A 21,199-nucleotide genomic window follows, 5' to 3' on the forward strand; every position below is an offset into this window, starting at 1 on the left:
CGGAGCCATAGCTCGGCCCGCAGGTGCCGGGGGATGGAACCCGGTCAGGTGCGCGCGGATGCTGTTTTAACCAAATGCACCTCCGCTCTCTGCAGTTGTCGCTCTAATCATTCTCATTTGCAGCTTTCCCCCCCCCCCCTCTCTCTCTCTCTCTCTCTCTCCCCAAACCACCCCGCACCCTCTGCGGCGAGTGGCGGGAACGGGCGGGCGGGGAGCGCGAGGGCCCCCCCTGCGCCTCCGAGATAAGCTCCCCGGGCCGCACCCGGGTGGACCCGCCGGGCCTCTCTCTCCCGCCGTCGCGGGGCGGGGCGGAGGCGCCACTGCGAGCGGCCAATCAGCAGCGCCGGAGACGATTCAAAAGGACGAGGAGCCAATGGGAGCTTCGGATACCCCCCCGAGGGGCGGGAAGTGGGCGGGGCTAAAGAGCGCGCGCCCGGGGCGTGGGGACGCAGGGGGGGGGCGCCCCCGACGTCGCGCGCGCGGACCTGCCGCAGGGGAGCAGCTCGGCGGCGGCGGCGGCGGCGGCTCTCGCGGAGTTTGTGCGTGTCCCCGCGGGACCCCGGCGCAGGTGAGCGCCCCCACCCGGCCCGGCTCCCCGCGGGGCGGCCGCGGGGCTGGGGGCGGTGCGGGCGGGGGAGGCCCGCGGGGGGCGGGGGTCCCGGGCGCGGGGCCGGGCTGCGGCCTCGCCCTCGCCGGGCCTCCCTCCGCCGCGGGCCGCTCGCTCGCTCGCGGGCGGCGGGGCTGGAACGGTGCGCGCGCGGCCCGGCCGTGCCGGCGGCGGAAATGGAGCTGCGGCTGCAAGTTGGGGGGGACGTTTCCCTCCATGTTGGACGCGCCGCCGCCGCGTCGGTGTCCGGGGATGTTGTGGGTGGGGGAGGTCTGGGGGATCGGGGTCCCCCTCCTCCCCCCGGTGCGCTCCCAGCGCCTTTCGGACGGGGAACGGGGGGCTCGGCGGCGGGTCCTGCCTGGCGTGGGGGAGCCGGGGACCGGGGCGCCCAGAGGTGACTCCCCCGCGCGGCCCGGGGCGCCCCTGGTCCCCGGGCGCCGCTCGATGGTGGTGGGGGCCGCCCCCTCGCCAGGTGCTTCCGCGCGCGCGGCCCGGACCCGGATCTTTGCGCAGCTTGGCGCGCTCCCCCCAAAGCTCCGTTGCGTAGTGGTTTTGTTTTTTTTTTCCTTCAAGTTGTTCAGAGTTTTAAAACCTTGTAGCAGCCCCGAGGGGCGCACAGGAAGCGAGCGCTCGTTGCACCGGGGCCTGCGCTTTGCAGGAGCTGCTTGCTGGGCGCTCAGGCCGGGCGCCCTGGACAGCGCCCGGGCGATGGACGGGGGCAGCCGGGGAGCCCGTGGGGGCCCGTGGGAGCCCGGGTGCGTGCTCACCTGCTGCGGGAGGGAGGGAGCCAGCTGCTCCGAGTCCTCGGGGGCCTGGCAGACAGGAAACACGAGCCAATCCAGCCGAGGCTGGTGTGGCTCAGTGGATAGAGCGTCGGTCGGCCTTCGGACTGAAAGGTCCCGGGTTCGAATCCGGTCAGGGGCATGTGCCTTGGTTGCGGGCACATCCCCAGAAGGAGGTGTGCAGGGGGCAACGGATCGATGTTTCTCTCTCATCGATGTTTCTAGCTCTCTATCCCTCTCCCTCCTCCCTCTCTGTGAAAAATTAAAAAAATCAATACAATGTATTTTTAAAAAAATAAAATAAAAAACACGAGCCAATCTGGAACCACACTTGGCAGCAAGTGATGCGAAGGACAGGATGGGGGGTGGGGGAGAGGGGGCTTCGGGAGGGCAGCAGCAGGGATGTGGGGAGAGGAGGGAAAGGGGATGAGCAGGAGAGGAAGGATTCTCTCTTTCCATTTTTATTTCTTAGGGGGAAAGCCAGGCCATTCGGCTATGCAGCCGGGAGGTGGCCTTTGCGTCCTGAGCAGGGGGTACAGAGCAAGGCGGGCTGGGGACGGGGGGATTCCTGCTGGGGGGTTCCCTGGTGGGGCCCGCCTTGGGCTCCCGGGTGGAGGGGAAGCTGCCAAACTCCGTGTGAACTTCCCGGTTTCTGCTCCGTTGAGACTGATTTGGAGAAGTGAAGGCGAGAGGACCGGAGACCCCGGGGGTTCCTCTGGCCGCGGTGGGGCTGATAGATACTCATCACGCTGACACTGACGTTAGCGAGCCCGGGGCTTCCCGGGGAGAGGCCTGAGGGAGGGCCTCCTGGGGGAGGAGGACGTCTGGACCCGCTTGGCTGTCACACCTCCGGGTAGCCTCTTCCCAGGTCCCTGGCCCCCCTGCGGGGAGGCCTCGGTGGCACGGGGCGTCCTTTCCCGGCCAGTCCCCTCTGGCCTGGGGCTGGGAGGGTGTGAGTGCTCGTGGCTCTTGTGCACAGTGGGGTTCGGGGTGGGGGTGGGGGTGCGCTGTCACCTTTGGGAACGGGTGTGGGGTGGCTTCCTCAGGAGAGCGGTTTGCTTTGTCTCAACCACCCTGTGGGGGGGGGGGCTCGCTCTCACGTCCCAGTTCTTAATTTTTTTTTAAAACAATGAGCTTAGAGACCTCACAGGGGTCCACTAGATCTCTCCGTTTGCTTAACCCCGGATATTTAACGGGTCGCAGGAAGATGCCGGCACCTGCCGAAGCCGGTTTGGCTCAGCGGTAGAGCGTCGGTCTGTGGACTGAAAGGTCCCAGGTTCGATTCCGGTCAAGGGCATGTACCTTGGTTGCGGGCACATCCCCAGGAGGGGGTGTGCAAGAGGCAGCTGGTCGATGTTTCTCTCTCGTTGACATTTCTAGCTCTCTATCTCTCTCCCTTCCTCTCTGTAAAAAAATCAATAAAATATATTAAAAAAAAAAAAGATGCCGGCACCTTTTCTGAAAGGCACGGACGCAGTCAGGACGGGTTCAGAGTCTGCGGAGAGCTGCTTGAAACTCGGATGGCATCTTTACGTAGAAAGATGGGCTGCCTTCTCTCCCGCGGCCGGCCAGCGTGGGAGAACCAGTGTCACTAACGGGGGTGCGATCGTAGGGGGTCCAGGGAGAAGGGGGGTGCAGCCAAGGGAGGAGGGCCCACTTCCTCTTTCTCAGAACTCGGAGCTCACGCTCCATGTTGAAATCAAATCGGCACAGCTTGCTGCTGTCACCTTCCCTTTTTGGGCCCCTCCCCCATGTCCCAAGGTGTTCACTGCCCCCCTCCCCCAGGGCCCCATTAGGAACTCCTCAGCCAGGCGGGATTGCCCCCCGGGCTCCAGGCCCAGCCGGTTCCTCACCCCCAAGCCATCCCGCCACCTCACCAGCCATCTCGCCATCTCTCTCTCCATCTGGGCAGGCTGGGAAGAAGCCGTCCATTACCGCAGTGAGAATGACCTGGCACCTCTAACCACCCTCTAATCACCAGATAAGTGGTGTGTTTCCTTTCATCTCCCGCCTCCCTGCTATCTTTCTCAACAAGAGAAGCTCATTAAGCCTTTTCTGCGGTGATTCACTGAAGCAACGTGGTGCTTGTGAACGGGTTTTTCCTTGGGCGGGCGGGGGAGGGTAACGCTCCTTCTCCTTAGCGAACTTCAGTCTTGAGAAGTTCCTGAGGGTTGTTCTCGGTTGTTCTTGTTACGGAATCAGCTCTCTGCGGGAGCTGGGGAGGGGCGCATCCTGTTAGGCCCCGGTGGCATGTCGGATGGCGTAGCTGGTGAGCTGAAGGTGATTTAGGGAGAGACTTCTCCATGCTAACCGCCGGCTTCTTCGTCTCTATGGTAACAGCCGGCTAGCGTGGCTGGTGTTGGAGGTTCGAGGCCCGGGTTCGGCCACACGGACCGAGTGCGCTGGGCGGCGGAGGGAGAAGCCGGCCGCCTGAGAGCCAGAGCGCCCAGCCGGCAGCTGATGTTTGAAAAGGGCGGCACACGGGCCTCCTGGGAGGAGCCGGGTCTGTGGCTGCCTGTGGCCCGCGGTGGCGTGTGCACAGGCGTGTGCGCCGTGTTCTGATGCCGTAGCGAAGGATGTGCTAACGGGCGCTGGAGCCAGGTGTGCGGCAGCCCGGCGTGAGCGAGGCCGTTACTCAGACGCATTTGAACTTCAGCTGTGAGACTTGGAAACTTGAAAGAAAGACCCTCAGATCTGCTGCTCATTAGAGATTTGGAATTTTTTTCTCCCTGCTGATGGGCTATAATGCTAATTATACGTCCTTGATTTTTCTAGGCAGTCCGTTTCATGGTTTGTTGTTTTTAAATAAAGGTAATTATTATACTTAAAAACTGAATGTATTTCTTAAGTCTTTGTAAGACTAGATACACATTTATAAAGCAGGAAACGAAGCCCTTGTGAGATTGTGCCTTGTAGATTGGCAAGTAACATGTCACTGGCGGTGACAGGGTGTCGCATGGGCAGCCATGCGTGTGTGGCCGGTTACTCCCGAGTGTCACATGGACCTGGGACTGTCCTGTCCTGTGTGAGCGACTCCCAGGGAGACACGGCGGGCGGAGAGGACGCCTTCTGTGCTGTGCTCTCCCCAAAACAGTTTCTCGCCTATAAAATAAGGGGTGGTGCCCCCTCCCCTCCAATGGTCTTTTTGGCCCTACAATCTTGACCAGTGAACATTTTGGAAAGTTGTATTTTAGTGTCCAATCTGCAGGGGGCTGAGGGGGGGGGGGAAGACAAATGTAAGTGTGTATTGCACTGACTCCCCCTTTTTATCTTTAAAACCGCTCAGCCTGACTTTCAAAGATGCCAAGTAGGAAGTTTGCGGACGGCGAGGTGGTCCGAGGCCGGTGGCCGGGCAGCTCACTCTATTACGAAGTGGAAATTCTGAGCCATGACGGCAAGTCCCAGCTGTACACGGTCAAGTACAAGGACGGGACGGAGCTGGAGCTGAAGGAGAGTGACATCAAGGTAGGTGCTCGCTGGCTCCCCCGGGGGGGGGGGGGGGGGGGGGGGGGGGGGCGGGGCGGGTGTGCCGAGCGGATGACGTAAGCGCCGTGTGGTTTCGAGGTTAGAGCGGTCGGTCTGTGGCTCTGATTGTGGCTCCGGGGACGTGTGGCTGAGACCCGGTGCCCTGCTCCTGAGCCGGTGCTTCCCGGGTCAGGGTCCTGGGTGAATCCCTGGGTGACAGGCCCTTGTGACGGGTCAGGGACGTCTCTGGGTTCCAGGGGAGCCTCTTGGAGGCGTTGGCTTCGGAGCTGCTGAGCTGCGTGCTGAGACAGAGCAGGAGAGGCCCAGGGGACGGAGGGGCGGCCTCCGCAGAGGGCAGCAGCCGACGGCCTGGGGCTGGGGACACAGACAGGGAGTGCTGCCAGGGTGTGGGGGGCATAGGCCCGCAGAGGGGGGAGGCAGAACTGGGGAGTCCTCCAGGAGAGTGACATTCATTAAAGTGAAGTCTGGTGGGGGCCTGGGCCTTAAACATCTGATCTGTGACGTGGAAGCACTGATGTAAAACTAGTGGCCCAGTGCACGCATGGCGGGGTTGGGGGGCGGGTGTCTCTCAGTCCAGCCTGCTTCCTCTCCAGTCTGAGACCCCTGTGGGATTGGGCCTAAACTGGCAGTCAGACAACCCTCTCGAAATCCGGGACTGCTGGCTCCTAACCGCTCACCTGCCTGTCAGCTTGATCACCCTAACCACTCTGCCTGCTGGCCTGATTGCCCCCAACTGCTCCCCGTCAGCCTAATCACCCCCAGCTACCCTCCCCTCCTGGCCTGATCACCCTTAACTGCTCTGCCTCAGCCCGCCCGCCATGGCTTTGTCTGCATATTACCCTTTTATTAATATGGATACCGTGAAAGTGACAAAGGTGTAAGAAATAAGTTCTTTTTGTTATTGGGTCCAACAGATAGAAAATTCCTCTATCAAATGTCATATTATACAAATTTCTCACCACACCTCTTCGCAGTTCCCTCCCTGTTGCAGCTCAGCAGCAGCCAGTGTTTGACCCACAGCCTGGCACCACAGCGTGAGTGCCAGGGCGGGGCCGCAGAGCGTGTGAACAAAGGGCCAGGCTGGATAGTCTGGCTCTGCGGGCTTGTCCGCCTGCGTGCGGGCGGCTCTGGGCAGCCGGAGGGGAGGACGGGGCTGTGCACCAGCTAAACTTGATTTCCCGGCTCTGCAGTGGGAGTTTCAGACCGTTCTCACGGGTCCCCGAGTCTCTTCTGGTTTTGTTTGCAGCCAGTTAGAAGCTGCAAAGCCATGCCGAGCCCCTGGCACCCAGCACGGTGGCCTCCCAGGTCGAGGGCCTGGAAACGCGGGCGCGGGCAGGAAAAGCAGTTATGCAAGTTGCACTCGTGTCCAGGGTCGGCCCGTGCCTGTGTGTGGGGGGCTGCTGTCCTCCTTCCTGTTTGGGTGCAGGTTTCCTTCGTCCCGTCATCTCAGCTTCCACCGGCGTCACTGTAGCTCTTCTTGTCTGTGTTCTCGGGACAGCGTCCAGCCGGCTGCGTAAACACATTCGTGTCTGGCAGCACTTGGAAGACTCCGCAGTGGGAGGGCTGCCTTCGTCCCGCGAGCGATGGCCATGACAGCATCAGGTGCCGGCGTGTCCCGGCTGGGTCAGCGCTCACGGCTCCAGGGACGGCCTTTGCTGCCTCTCGAATGGGGCCTGTCTGTGTGTGGCGTGGCCTCGGTAAAGCCCTGCCTTCTCCCTCTCCAGCCTTTAGCTTCCTTCAGGCAAAGGAAAAGTGGCTCCACGTCCAGTTCTCCGTCCAGACGCCGGGGGAGTCGGTCAAGGTCGCGCTCCCGCTCCCCCGGCCGCTCCCGCTCCCCCGGCCGCCCAGGCAAGAGTGCCCGCCGATCGGCCTCTGCCTCCCAGCCCTCGGCCTCTGCCTCCCACCACGTGGACGTCAAGGAGATGCGGAAGGAAGTGCTGGAAGTGAAGCTGACGCCGCTGGTGCTGGTATGTGTGCACGTGTGTCCTTACCGTGTGTGGTCTGTGCCAGCTCCCCTTCCCTGTGGGTCTGGCCACTCGGATTGAGCGATATGAAAATGTCAGTGAAACATCCAGTTCTAAGGGGATGATTATGGAAGAGCTCGTGAAGAAATGGGTGTTTGGAATAGAAGGTACAGGGCCAAAAAGAGTGTTTTTTAAGTTAGGAGTGCTCTTTAATACTGTATGTGTGGTGTTTTTTTTTCCTCTTAATATGCTTTTAAAAAATACTGATTTTAGGGAGAGAAGAAGGATAGAGAAATATCGATCGGTTGCCTCCTGCACACCCCCTACTGGGGATCGAGCTCACAACCTGGGAATGTGCCCTGAGCCACATCCGCTAGTCAATATTATGTTTTTAAAAAGCAGTTTTTAAATATATGTAATAGACATAGACTGTGGTTTGAACTGAGTAAGTTTTTATAGCTTATAAAAGCTCAGGTATAAAATAAATATATTCTGGCCCTCTTGGCATTTATATACTCGATCGCTTTCCCTATTCAAAGATTGTCTTAATGGATTTACTTTAAAAGTCCAAGCTTGGGACCATCAGGGTAGGTGGGGCCTATAGGACCTTGCACAATGAATATTTTAGATAGTAGCCCAAACAAAAAATTATTTTTAATTTAAAAGAATTCAATATAGGTAATTTTTCATTTATTCATTTATTTTACCTTTTATGGATAAAATGCTCATAGATTTTTTAATAGCCTTAAAAAATGGAATATGTACATACGGTTTTGTTGTTTGATTTAAAAACCTTTAAAAATTGAAATAGCCTTCTGCATTATATTTTTCCACCTCATTTTTGTTATATGGTATTGTTTGGATTCTACTATGTTATATGTATGTAATAAAATTGTTAAATTCAGCTCCCTTATTGGTAGACATTTAGCTTTTCCTGTTTAATTTTCACGATTATAAACAAAATATTCTTATGCAACATCTGATATTTCCTTTGCTACTCAGATGGATAGGGCAGATTTGAGGCTTTTGCCAAATCACGTCAAGACAGTGCATACCGTCATGAGTAATGTATGAATGCCCATTTTCTCATTCTGGATATTATTTTAGTAGCTTCTTTTGCCAATGTGACCGTCAGAGATTTTCACGTCACCCTTTGGACTTGCGTTTTGGTAATTGCTCGCGAGTCCGGCCACCCTCCCAGTGGCCCCCTGACGGGGGGCGCGGGGGAAGGAGCAGGTGCAGGGTGCCACTTCCGCATCCTCTTTGGTGGAATTTAGTGGCCACGGTCTTCCCAGTGTAACCTTAGCGCTCGGCACCCACCGTGTCCGCACCGTGGCACCGAGGACAGACAGTGTGACGGGAGAGACCAGCCAGAGGCTGCGTGTGGCGGGGAACATCCCCTCTTCCTTGTTCTTGTTTCCCTTTCAGTACTTGGTCTGGTTGTGCGAGCATCCCGCCAGCTGCAGTAGGCGGCTTAGGGTCAGCTGAGGCCTGTAGGGGAGCAGTAAGGGGGTGATTAGGCTGGCAGGGGGAGTAGTTAGGGGGTGATCAGGCTGGCAGGGGGAGTGGTTAGGGGCAATCAGGCAGGCAGGCAGGTGAGTGGTTGGGAGCCAGCAGTGCTGGATTGTGAGCAGTGTGTTTCGGCTTGCATTTGCAGTCATGTCATAGGTCAGAGGTCAGGCATTTGAAAACAGAGTGTAGCTGCCCCCGGTATTTAGGGGCACCCGTTTGTCGGGAAGTGGCTCGCTGGCACTTGGGTGAACTTCAGTGTATGGTGCATGCTCGCTGCAGTTAGACTTGGATTTGAACTTGATGCCGCATCAGTGCCGTTCTTTGCCAGCTGGCCTCCCCAGTGATAGACGTGGGCTTTTAATTTGTTGTCCTCCTCTTGGTTTATTAGCATTGCAGTTTGCCCCTGACTTACAAAAGAACAAAGGGACAGATTTCAGCCATGCTTTGCCTGAAAAAATCTTCAAGCTGAAGCATTTTTCCTGTCCCATCTTTTAAGAAAAGCCATCTACCGCTGGAGGAGATTGCACAAGCAAGAAGGAGACTGAGTCAGGGAAAAGGACAGGCACTTAAGGTTACATAAAACCAGCCACCATGCAGCTCAGAAAGTGGGCAGTGTGGAGGTGCTAGGAATACTCTGGAAGCACCCACCCACTGTTTAACTTCCCATTATGGGCTATTTTGGGGCAATGAATGTCTTTTCATCTTATTTTAAAACCAATTCATGAAAGAATGGCCAGTTTTTACTTCTCTAACTCTCATAGCAAATGTTATTAGAATATCTGTTACTGAACAATGAAATGATAGCATTCAGTCTAATTATGTTTAAAAGACGAAAGAACGAATGTGGAATCTATACTGTAAAATCCAATCTTTTGAAGACTGGGAAATTCTAGTCAATTTTACTCCTTTTCCTTTTTAATAACAGTATCCTGAATTCTGCAGAATGAAAGCTGTGAGGCTGGTTGACTTTCTTCATCACAATAGGGAAGATTTACCATCAGGTTATTTTTTTAAGGAGTTACGATTTGTGTGGTTAAATGCTTTCTGTTCTCTTTAGAAGCCGTTTGGAAACAGCATCAGCCGGCACAACGGGGAGCCCGAGCCGCGAGCGGAGCCGGAGCAGCGAGCGCGGAACGACTTGCCGCACAGGAGCGCCCAGGTACGCGGGCTCTCTCTGGTCTCGGCTGGCATGCTCTTGGGTGAAGGGACTTACCCTAAGGAAGTGCATTGAAAGCCGTAATACCGCTCATAACTTTTCTAAAAGTCCGTCCTTCAATTGAGACCGAATGTAATTTAACAAACTTATCCTTTGTATATGGCTATATTATGATGCTGAGTTAGTTACTGTGGTAGCATCCTATATAATAGAGGTAACATGCAAATTGACTGTCACTTGAACACTCAAGATGGCCGCCCCCATGTGGTCACAGGATGACTGATACAAGATGGTCAGCAGGGGAGGGCAATTGGGGGTGATCAGGCCTGCAGGAGAGGGTAGTTAGGGGTGATCAGGCTAGCAGAGGAGGGCAATTAGGAGTGACCAGGTCTGCAGGGGAGGGCAGTTGGGACCCAGGCCTGCAGGGGAGAGCAGTTGTAGGGGCACCAGGCCTGCAGGAGAGGTCAGTTAGGGGTGACCAGGCCTGTAGGGGAGAGCAGTTAAGGGTGACAAGGCCTGCAGGGGAGTAGTTAGGGGGTGATCAGGCTGGCAGGCAGAAGTGGTTAGGGGCAATCAGGAGATAGGCAGGTGAATGGTTGGGAGCCAGCAGTCCTGGATTGTGAGATGGGTTCCAGATTAGAGGGTGCAGGCTGGGCTGAGGGAAACCCCCCCTCTGCCCCATGCGTGAATTTCAGCTAATTAATGACAATTATTGATTACAGCTAATTAGTACTCCTTATTTTTTTAACCAGGAACAGTTCCCTTTGTCTCAAGAAAGTAGTTATACATATACACAGTACAGCCTTCGTCCAAGAAGAGAAGAGAGCAAATTAAAAAAAATAGACTTAGAGGAAGAAAAAATTGTTACAAAAGGACCTACGTCGTTGAGAACCTTTGAAATGACAGCCCCGCAGACGCAGACGAAGGACTTGGAGTTTGGTGGAGTCCCGGGTAGGTGCCGGAGCCGGGCTGAGGGGGGCCGGGGGTGGGGGGTGGGGGCCGGGCCAGTGGGAGTTGCAATAAAGTGAACAGGAAAGGCCTTTCTCTGAAGAAGCTGAAGCAGGCTGGGCAGAGAGCCAGGTGGGAGGGAGCCTGGGGAGGAGGGAAGGCAGGGGAGGGGGGATGAAGGAGGGGGGGGTATGGATGGGCGGGAAGAGATCAGCCAAAGAATTTGTGTGCAGATATGCACAACCTGTGGGCCAGACAATAGGAGAGTGAAGGGCTGAGGGGGGAGAGGGAAGTGGGGGGGGGGGCAGGCTAGAAGAGGTCAACAATAAAGATTAAAAAGAAGGGGGGCGGGCGGGAACAGCAGGTACAAAGGCCTGAGTTGGGAGCATTTTATTGACTTCAGGGAGAGAGAATCGTTGACTGGCTGCCTCCTGCAGGCTACCTACTGATTCTTGGGTTGACGCTCAACCACTGAGCCACACCAGCTGGGCAGGTGGGAGCATTTGTGAGGATTGCCATAGAGTAGAAAGGGTGCCAGAGTGGCTATAGATACAACGTTTAGCAGCCTGTTAGGTTTTGATCAGAGAAGCGGTAGGAGGAAGGTTGGCGTGAGCGATGAGGGACAGGAAATCTGCTCGCCCTCAGACCTGGGGGGCGGGGCCCGGTGGGCAGGGGCGGGAGCAGGGGAGGCGTGGAGCTGAGACGGGCATGGTGCCCACCCCACCTGCCAGGCGGGTTGAGGGTGAGTCACACATCGGGTGTCGGAGGCTGGCGGTACTAAGTGGGCGGTGCTGCTGAGGCGAAGGAGCTCGGAGAGAAAGGACTTCTTGGCCGGACGGTCCCAGGCCTTGCGGCTCCCCAAGATGGCGTCCCGTCACCGAGGCTGGCCGCGTTAGGTTACGTGATGCTGCTTTAGTTAGAAACGGGCTGTGCTAAAGGTCAGGCTGACAGCTTTCAGCTGTTCCCCTCGGCGGTCTGCTGGTGTCCGCGTGTTTGCTCCTCAGCGGTTGGATTTTCAGTGTCCTAGAGCCGTGGTCAGTCCACAGAGCCAGATATCAACAGTGCCACGACTGACATTTCTTTGGAGAGCCGCATTTTTTAAACTTAAACTGTACAGGTAGGCCCATTGCTATTAACTTAGTTAGGGTACTCCTAAGCTGGCCTTTGCTAAAAGCGACCTCAGTCTGATTGAGGTACACTCCAGGGGCCAAAGAGCTGCATGTGGCTCGAGAGCCACTGTTTGCCGACCACTGTCCCAGAGCTGGGCATCTGCTGCTTTGCTACAGGGCTGCTTGCCCATAGGACATGATAGAGATTAGGGCTTTTTCATTTTTTTTAATCTTTATTGTTGAAAATATTACATAAGTCCTCCTTTCCCCGCTGTTAACCTCTTGAGAATAGGGCTTTTTGATGGTCCAGTAGGAGTTGGTTTCAGACAGTTAGCCAGACGAGAGTTCTGACCTTAAAAAACCCAAATGATTCTTGAAAAAAAACCCAAAAACTGGATTGAAAATGGAGCCGTGAATGTTCGCTGATTGTTGCAGGTGTGCTTCTTATCATGCTGGGCCTGCCCGCCTTCCTCTTCCTGTTGCTATTGATGTGCAGGCAGCGAGAGCCCGGCCTCCTGACCTTCCCGCCTCCGCTGCCAGCTTTGTCTGAGCTGTGGGAAGCCAGAGCGTTCGGGGCCTACGTCCTCTGGGTCGCCGTCCAGGCGCTGTTCTACTTGCTGCCCATTGGGAAGGTACGTTTCTGAGTTCGTCCCTAAACCTTTGCCCTTGAACCCTGTAACACCTGCCTATTGGGTGGAGCTTTAAAAATCGGATTGAGGTTTCTTGTGTAACTTTGCATGACAAACAGAAAAGAAGAAACTATTGTGCAAAACAGCCTAATGGTGGAGGTTAAAAAACCACCCCCTCAGTGTATGTCATTTCAGATACAGGATTTAAAGTGGTCAATTGAAAAGCTACTAAGCTCAGTGGGTCCAGCCTGCATTTTTCACTATTTTTTAAATGTCGTTTAAAAATACCTTTTTATTGATTTTTAGAGAGAAGGGAGGGGAGAAGGATAAAAACATCGATGAAAGAGAAACATCCATTGGTTCCTCCTTCACACCCCATAATGGGGATCAAGCCTGCAACCCAGGCCTGTGTCCTGATGGGGAATTGAACTGGTGACCTCTGGGTCGATTGCTCAACCACTGGGCCACACCAGCCAGGCTGTTATTTTTAATATGAGTTTCTGATTTTCCAAAGTTTGTTGTCAGGAACATTTTATGCTCTTTCAGCCTCATGCAGGGTCTGAAATTCGTCCTCGTAGCTAAGTGTAGTTTTTCTTCTTTCAGTAGAGTATTGGGTAGACTGAAAGGAACATGAGATCCTGAGCAATAAATAATTCACCGAGAGACCTTGTTCTTAGGGCTCTGCGAATGTCTGTCCGCCAGAGGACCAGGTCTGCTGGGAGTGGTGGACACAATGACGGGGTAGATCTGCAGGCTTAGGTGTTTGGATCTCACCTTCACCTTGGCTGTGGCGAGAAGGGTTGTGATAGAGGCAGGCTCTCCAGTGAAATCACAATCCAGGTTACTTTAGGCAAGGTGAGCTCAAACTAGAGAAGACTTATTAAGAAAAGCAGTTTTGATGCCTAAATTATATATCTATATCTGTACACACACACACACACACACACACACACACACACACAGAGAGAAACTAAAAGCCCAGCACAGTATTTGAGAGACACCTTTAATAGATAAGGATCATTTGGAATTAGCATGTGGGGTTTTGCTAATCCTGTGATCTCAAACGGCATTACATTTCTCCCCAGGGCTAATGAAAGGGTAAAGGCGTTTAGCCCACGGAAAATGATACCATGTTAGTGTTTGAAATTTGAAATCACTTGCAGTCTTCAGTAGTTATTTCGGGTGGTCAATCGTGGCCACCATTGAACAAGAGGGCTTTTTCCTCGAACCCATCCCGTTCAAGTGGTGTGTTTCTCAATACCTGTGCCCCGGCAACCGGGGGTTCCGAGAAGAGCTGAGCGCTCCCAGTCCTGGTGCTCAGTCTCCCGCTGCAGGGACAGAACCCTGGGAATGACTGAGTCGGGGAGCGTATGTGTGTCAATGGGCAAGTCAGTGTCAGTGCGTGCCGTCCGCTGGACATGGGCCAGAGCGGTGGGTGAGTGGGCGAGCCGGGCGGCAAACTCTGAGCTGGAGCGGAGCCAGGTGTAGGCTGTCCTACGGCCCGTCAGGTCTCCTGGTGGGTGGCGCGGGGAGTGGCTGGGGCGGCCGGCTCCTGGGATGGCCTCCTACACTGAGAGGTGATGACTGGGCTCGTATGAAGACACACTTCTGAGGGCGGGCTTGCCTCATCAAAGGGTTTGCTGCTAAGGTGTTTGAACCGTTGGCCAAGTGTCCCTGCCGAAAGGCAGTCCTGGGCGAAGAGGTTTCAGGGACATTGTGACGTGAGCGCCGTGTTTAAGTTTTTACATTCAGTTTTTTTCTCTTTTTAAGGTGGTAGAAGGAACGCCTCTGGCTGATGGGAGAAGACTCCAGTATAGACTAAACGGTGAGTTTTTTAAAGACTCAAATGGGCGACTTACAGCGCTCAGAAGCTTTGAGTGTGAACTCCCAAAGTGTATCACACCCGAACAGAAACAGTAACTTGTCTGGTCGGAGGGGCACGCAGTGGACGGTTGATGCCACGGCCGGCGTATAAAGACCGGAGAGAGTACCTGGCAGAGGCCATGCCTGTGTGTGTGCCCGTGCCTGTGCCCGCTGGGCCTGACGGTGAAGCTAGGACTTAACAGACATCACTGCCGCCTCCTGTGACGGGACCCGGCTCACATCCTGCGGGGCTGACATGTGTTCCTGCCTTTCTAGGGTTCTACGCCTTCATCCTGACCTCGGCAGTCGTGGGAGCCGCTGTCTTCTGGGGCGTGGACCTCTGCTACGTGTACCACCACTTCCTGCAGTTCGCCCTGGCGGCCCTGCTGTTCGCCGTCGGCCTGAGCGTCTACCTCTACGCGCGGGCCCTGCGGGCGCCCCGGGGGGCCCTGTCTCCGGCCAGCTCTGGTGAGCCGCGCGGCCTGCGTGCGGGGAGTGCAGCCCCCCCCCCGGCCCCCCACACCCCATCCCCTCCGCCACCCCCCACCTCATCGCCCCCTCCACCCCTCTACCCCCACCCCTCCCATCCCCAGGTGAGGGCTTGTGCACAGTGCCTTTCCAGCTGCAGTTCGTGGGTGGGGAAGAGAAACAAGGACAAAGAGATGGAGAAATATTTAAAGAAAAGGAAATGAAGAAACTGTATTTCCTCATACTTTCCTGTGCGTCTTCCCTTTTGTAGTCACTTGAGGACAGTAAGACGTTTAGTAACGTGTAGTGGCAGTAGCGTTTTAGTAAAGGTTCGCAGCGTCATAATTTATGACAAACGTTATTTTTTTGTCCCAAGTAGTCAAGAGCCTTTAAAACACAGCACAACGAAGAGATTTCAGATTGGCCGATTCTGGCCTAAAGTGTTGAAGCATTAAGAAAATTAAGTTGCTTATTTAAAAAAAAAAATTATAAGCTACATTAAAAAGTATTCCAGTTCCTTAAAGTCGGGGACCCGGCCCCACGCCGTGCGGCAGGGGGGCGCGTCCGGGGGGGCCCGGCGCACTGGGGCTCAGCCCCGGGTCCCCCCGCTGGGGGCGGGCAGAGGGGGAGCGGGCCGGGGCGGAAGACAGCTGAGCCTTGTGAGAGGGGCCTGGAATAGCGTGTTTCCCAAACGCCGTGTGAACAAACGCTCCTCCTTCTCAGGAAACGCCATCTACGACTTCTTCATCGGCCGAGAGCTGAACCCTCGGATCGGGACTTTTGATCTCAAATACTTCTGTGAGCTGCGCCCCGGGCTGATGGGCTGGGTATGTCTGTGTTGTTTTTAACTCTCAGACGTAGAATTGCAGGCAGTTTTAAGGAAGCGGTGGTGGGTGGTGTATTTTAGGAATAATTACAGCTTTCCCTAAATCTGTCTCCTGAAAAGTATTTTCTCACGGGAAACGTAGTCCTGAGGAGAAGTTGCCCTGTTACAGGTTATCAAACCGGAAAAGGGTTTGGTTTATGCTCACGTAGGAAAGTGAGAGTGTTGGTGGATTCACGTAGGAAAAAGAACAAACGTATTTCAGGCGGGTAGAGTCGCAACAGAGAGAGTCCCCTTCCATCCCCCCTCTGCTTCCCGGAGTCAGCGCCTGGCACGGCCACAGCCGGGACCAGGACGGCGCGGGGCACTGGGACAGGTCCCCCCGCGGGCCTGGCTGTGGACCCTGCAGCCCCGGGCACTTCCTGGTTCCTGTGCTCTGGTCTCCGCTAGTCTTTTCCTGGTCTCCTGGGACCCTGACCCTTGAGGAGGATCCTTTAATTTGGGTCAGTCCAGTGCCCTCTCCTTTTACCCTCATCCAAGGATGTGTTTTTATTGATTTTTTAGAGAGAGAGAGACACACACACACGCCTCCCATGTGTGTCCTGATCTGGAGTCGAACCCACAACCTCTCGGTGTATGGAACGGTGTTCCTCCACCTGAGCCACCTGCCAGGCGCCCAGTGTGTCCTCGTGCTCGGAGTGATGCGCTGGGGCCCGGCCACCACAGACACGTCCTCCTGCCCTCGGGCACCTGTTGGGATGTGTCTTATTTCCGAGGCGGGGGCCGGGGGGGGGGGGGGCCCGCCTCAGGGCCCTGGGGACTGACGGTTCCGGCGCTCTGGTTTCAGGTGGTGATCAACCTGGCGATGCTCCTGGCCGAGATGAAGCTACAGCACCGCGCTGCCCCCTCCCTGGCGATGGTTTTGGTGAACAGCTTCCAGCTCTTGTACGTGGTGGACGCACTCTGGAACGAGGTAACTGGCTCCCACAGCAGGGCCTCTGCGTGGGGGTGAGTGCCCTGGCCGGAGGGAGGGCAGCCCGGGGTGCCCCGGCCGACGTGGGGTGAGCACGGGGGTGCCGGTGTCTGCAGCTCACCCAGGGCACCGGATGGCATCATCCCCTTGGCTGAGCACCGTGAGGAGTGGCCGCCTTGCCAGGCAGCCTCTGATCGGAAATGACATGGTGCCCGTGGGCCTGAAACAGGCAGCTGGCGATGCCATCGCTCCGCCAGCAAACAGCCTTGTACTCGGACTCCAAGGCAGACGCAGGGAGCTGTGGGCGCGGCGGGAGCCACGGGTGCTGGCTGTTTACCGCCGTGTCTCGGGGGTCACGGTGCAGGCACACTCGCTGGGCCCTGGGCGGGGGAGCGTTAGCTGAGGGCAGAGGGGGGGGCACGCGAGGCCTGCCAGAGGGCGGGTGAAGCCACAGGCGGGAAGCCAGGTTCCGCTCGGCAGCCCCTCACAGACCGGACTTTGTTTAATGTGTCTTTCCGCCGGGCCGGCAGGAGGCGGTGCTGACCACCATGGACATCATCCACGACGGCTTCGGCTTCATGCTGGCCTTCGGGGACCTGGTGTGGGTGCCCTTCGTGTACAGCCTGCAGGCCTTCTACCTGGTCCGCCACCCCAGCGAGCTGTCCTGGCCGCTGGCCGCGCTCATCGTCGCCCTGAAACGTGAGTGTTTTCCACTCCGAGGCCACTGCCTCCGTGCTCCCCACTCCCCGAGGCCGCTGCCTCCGTGCTCCCCGCTCCCCGAGGCCGCTGCCTCCGTGCTCCCCGCTCCCCGAGGCCGCTGCCTCCGTGCTCCCCGCTCCCCGAGGCCGCTGCCTCCGTGCTCCCCGCACCCCAAGGCCGCTGCCTCCGTGCTCTCGTCACCCCGAGGCCGCGGCCTCCGTGCTCCCCGCTCCCCGAGGCCGCTGCCTCCGTGCTCCCCGCTCCCCGAGGCCGCTGCCTCCGTGCTCCCCGCACCCCGAGGCCGCTGCCTCCGTGCTCCCCGCACCCCGAGGCCGCTGCCTCCGTGCTCCCCGCACCCCGAGGCCGCTGCCTCCGTGCTCACGTCACCCCGAGGCCGCGGCCTCCGTGCTCCCCGCTCCCCGAGGCCGCTGCCTCCGTGCTCCCCGCTCCCCGAGGCCGCTGCCTCCGTGCTCCCCGCACCCCGAGGCCGCTGCCTCCGTGCTCCCCGCTCCCCGAGGCCGCTGCCTCCGTGCTCCCCGTACCCCGAGGCCGCTGCCTCCGTGCTCCCCGCACCCCGAGGCCGCTGCCTCCGTGCTCCCCGCACCCCGAGGCCGCTGCCTCCGTGCTCACCTCACACGCCTTCTAAGTGGCCGTGATGAGCTCAGTCTGGAGGGAGCGGTGGTGGGTGAGTGACAGGCGTTTGCCAAGAGAAGGGACACTTCGTGCTTAGGCTCTTTAGGAGATTTTTAAGGTTTTTAGTTACAGTGGGCATTCGGGGTAGTGATTAGATAGTCACAGTCCTTCAGAAGGGGTTCCCCCCATAGCCCCCTGGGGGAACGTCTTTACTTTACATCCCAGGCCTGTGTGTAACTGCTAACCTCCCACCCTGCCTCCTATGTGGCAACTGGCCATTTGCTCTAGAGAGAGGATCTTTACATAAAACACTGTGCTTTTAAATTTAACCCTTTGCATGACCTCAGCGTCTATAGACTCAGTTAAATTCAAAAGATGGTCACGTGGGGACGGTTTCCGCCGTGGACGGAAAGGAGGGGAGTCCTGCCTCCTTAGGGCCCCCTTCCCACGGGGGAACAGACTCCCAGGGGGCCTGTGGAGGGGACAGAGAGGGACTGGCCGAGAGCCCTCTCGGAGGCTACGGGGTTTGGTCTGAATTTGAGTGGGTGGGAGGCAGGGGGAGTGGGGGGAAGAGGGAGCAGGAGGGCTTTCTGTCTGCACTGTTGCTGACACCCTCCACCAGTGGGTGGGCGAGGGGTGGCCCTGAGCTTCTGGGGGCCCTGGCGGAAGAGGAAATTCTGGTTTGGTTTCTCCATGTCGCCTGTGGGAAGGTGCGAGACAGGTGAGTTCCCTCCTCTCATAGTCAGTGAGCGGCAGGGGCTGGTCACTGTGAACTAAAGCTGCTGCCTCAGGACCGAGGTGACCCTGGCACATCTGTCAGTGCAGACATCTGCCTGAGCCTCAGCTGGATCCTAAGGCACAGAGAGTCGTGTCCCAGCCAGCAGGCACAGCGCTCAGAGGCCGCGGCCTGCTCCCCGTTATCCTCCATCCAGACTGGCTTTATTGTCACGTGGGCTGTGAGAAGTTTGTGAAATTAATCTCTACTTTGGAAATTTCCTCAGAGCTCAGAAACAATATCTAAGTGAAATTACAGGTGCCTTTAACTATATCTAAATTGTAACATGAAATCCTTCACTTACAGTGTGTGGGTACGTAATCTTCCGATGTGCAAATGCTCAGAAAAACGCATTCCGGAAAAACCCTGCTGATCCGAAGCTTGCACGTAAGCATTGGTGTCACATTTATAACATGCGGATTGCACAAAGTACCTTACGTCTATCTGCCAGCACGTCCTTACACACGTTTCTGTGTTCATACAGATTTAAAAACCATTCACACGTCCACAGGCAAGAACCTTCTCGTTTCCGGGTGGTGGGGCTTCGTGCGCCACCCCAACTACTTGGGCGACCTCATCATGGCGCTGGCCTGGTCCCTGCCGTGTGGTAAGCACCAGCGGGCGCGCCCGCCTGACCGCCGCCCATCCGTCTGTCCGCCCGTCCGCAGAGGAGTCCTTGGCTGGGACAGCGTGGGTGGTGCCTCTGAGGGGAGTTAGGGACTCACAGAGCCTGAAGTTTTCCTCGAAACTTCTAAAAGCAAATGTGACGTTTTAAACGGTGCCACATGCTCTAGGCCAGGGGTCCTCAAACTTTTTAAAGTGGGGGCCAGATCACGGTCCCTCAGAGAGCTGGAGGGCCGGACTATATGAACTACTAATTCCTACTGTAACACCTCGGCTGCGCTCACTGCCCAAAAAACCTGGCGGGCCGGATCAGACTCCTCTGTGGGCCGCATGGGGCCCGTGGGCCGTAGTTTGAAGACGCCTGCCTAGGCTAAGCAGCCTATGTGGGGATTAAGTTAACTTTTTATCCCCGATGCAGTGCGCACCGAGACGCTGCTCTGCAGCGGCAGCGAAGGCGCCGTTTTCTGCCAGCCTGGCTGCCCCCACCCCACCAGGCAGACGGGAGGTTTGCCTGCAGCAGGAGGACAGAGGTCCTGATCACGGTGGGGGGGGGGGCAGAGTGGATTAGTCACACTCCCCTGAGCTCTCGGTTCAGATGCTGCCTCTGCCACCCACCGGGGGGACCCCCTGAGCTGGTTCAGGGACTCGGTCTCCCCATCAGGGAAGGACACAGTTACTACGGCTCCCTCGGGGGGTTGGGTGTGGGACGCTGCGGTCACGCCTCACTGACTGCCTCCCCGTCGCCAGGTTTCCAGCACGCCCTGCCCTACTTCTACGTGGTCTACTTCGCCGTGCTGCTGGTGCACCGGGAGGCGCGGGACGAGCGCCAGTGCCGGCGGAAGTACGGCGTGGCCTGGGACAAGTACTGCCAGCGCGTGCCCTACCGCCTCCTCCCCTACGTGTACTAGTCGCCCTCCGCAGGGGAGCCGCGGCGAGGCTCTGCCAGGTCCCTCTGAGCCAGGACTGTGGAGCCCAGTGAGTCTTAACTATAGCCCCGAGCGTGACCCTTCACCTAACCCTTAGCAGAGGAAAAACAGAGACGTTAGGACTTTGCATTCTGATAGGAAACTCCGGCCCGTAAAAGCCTGCGAACCAGTCAGTCTTCTCGATGCCCCGAGAAGAACACTTCCGATGTGCACGGGTCTGGTTTTTTAAAATGCTGATCGTGTTCGTAGCTGGTTCTTACCCTCAGTGTGTGCGTGTTCCCTGCAGCCGCAGGACAGACTTACCTTCAGGCGGGAGCGTCACTAGGCCCGAGATGGCACAGGAGGGTGATCGGAGGCGCTGGTCGAGGGACGCCCTTAGTAGCAGCAGCTTGCCCTGCCCTCCGACCCGGCATCGGAGATGTAAATACACAGCCTTATGTAATATATGGTGACTTCGGGTTTCTCTGTACAGTGTTTTGAATGTGAAATAATTGTCAGGAACTACGTGTTGTAACAAAAACATTTGCAGTATTTTAACTTACCTTCTGTAAAGACAGACGTGAATTACAATTTTGGAAACAGCACTCATTTGCTATTCTGTGGAAGATGCTGTTAAAGACATAGGGAGGTATTTTTCTTAATCCAAAGTTTGCAAATTAGGCTTTTCTACCTCAATTGCAGGTGTTTGTTTGCCTTATATAAACTGTTGCAAATAGAAAAAAAAATAGGATAAATATATATTTTTGGAGTAACGTCCCTATTTAAAAATTTTTACACAGATTGGTGGTTGAAGACTTGCCATTTCAGGCTAATATTTTTATATGTTTTGGACTTTTTTAATTAAACTGTGTTTTTGCTACTGCTGAGCTCATGCAGTTTATACTGTATTTTTGTATATTCTTTATGTTTAAAAGCCTTTCTCTCTCATAGATGTGCCTCAGGTAGCTTTAGCTGTTCACAGAGCCTTATTAATTGTTCTGTAATGGAAAGCAAATCTAAATTCTCAGTACCTTAATCATTCGAGATCTAATGAGTTTGTTGCGTTTTAATGATAGATTTCACACGTGGCTCTGCAGTGTGCGCGCTGGTTCAGAGCATGCAGTCGCTGTGGGGGGACTTCTCCCCGAATGAGAAAGAGCCCGCTGCCAGCTGCATTCTGCTTTTCGTGTTTCAAGTTGGAAATAAAGAGAGATTACCGGGAGCCTTGGTTTTGTGTCCTTTG

The 21,199-nt window shown here is 56.2% G+C and overlaps 1 protein-coding gene across 1 annotated transcript; it reads left to right on the forward strand.

The window, feature by feature from the left end:
• The first annotated feature begins 452 nt into the window (after positions 1 to 452).
• Positions 453 to 20,578, forward strand: LBR (lamin B receptor). Its single transcript, XM_036453611.2, has 14 exons — positions 453 to 568; positions 4,676 to 4,854; positions 6,600 to 6,842; positions 9,409 to 9,510; positions 10,260 to 10,458; positions 12,000 to 12,196; positions 13,964 to 14,018; positions 14,333 to 14,524; positions 15,248 to 15,351; positions 16,195 to 16,320; positions 16,851 to 17,019; positions 18,734 to 18,814; positions 18,912 to 19,034; positions 19,799 to 20,578. Exons 2-14 carry the CDS (start codon positions 4,690 to 4,692, stop codon positions 19,957 to 19,959), a joined length of 1,917 nt encoding a protein of 638 aa, XP_036309504.1. The 5' UTR covers positions 453 to 568; positions 4,676 to 4,689; the 3' UTR covers positions 19,960 to 20,578.
• Positions 20,579 to 21,199: the final 621 nt, after the last annotated feature.

Source organism: Pipistrellus kuhlii, unplaced genomic scaffold (assembly GCF_014108245.1).
Source record: "Pipistrellus kuhlii isolate mPipKuh1 unplaced genomic scaffold, mPipKuh1.p scaffold_m20_p_25, whole genome shotgun sequence".
NCBI classification, from domain to species: domain Eukaryota; kingdom Metazoa; phylum Chordata; class Mammalia; order Chiroptera; family Vespertilionidae; genus Pipistrellus; species Pipistrellus kuhlii.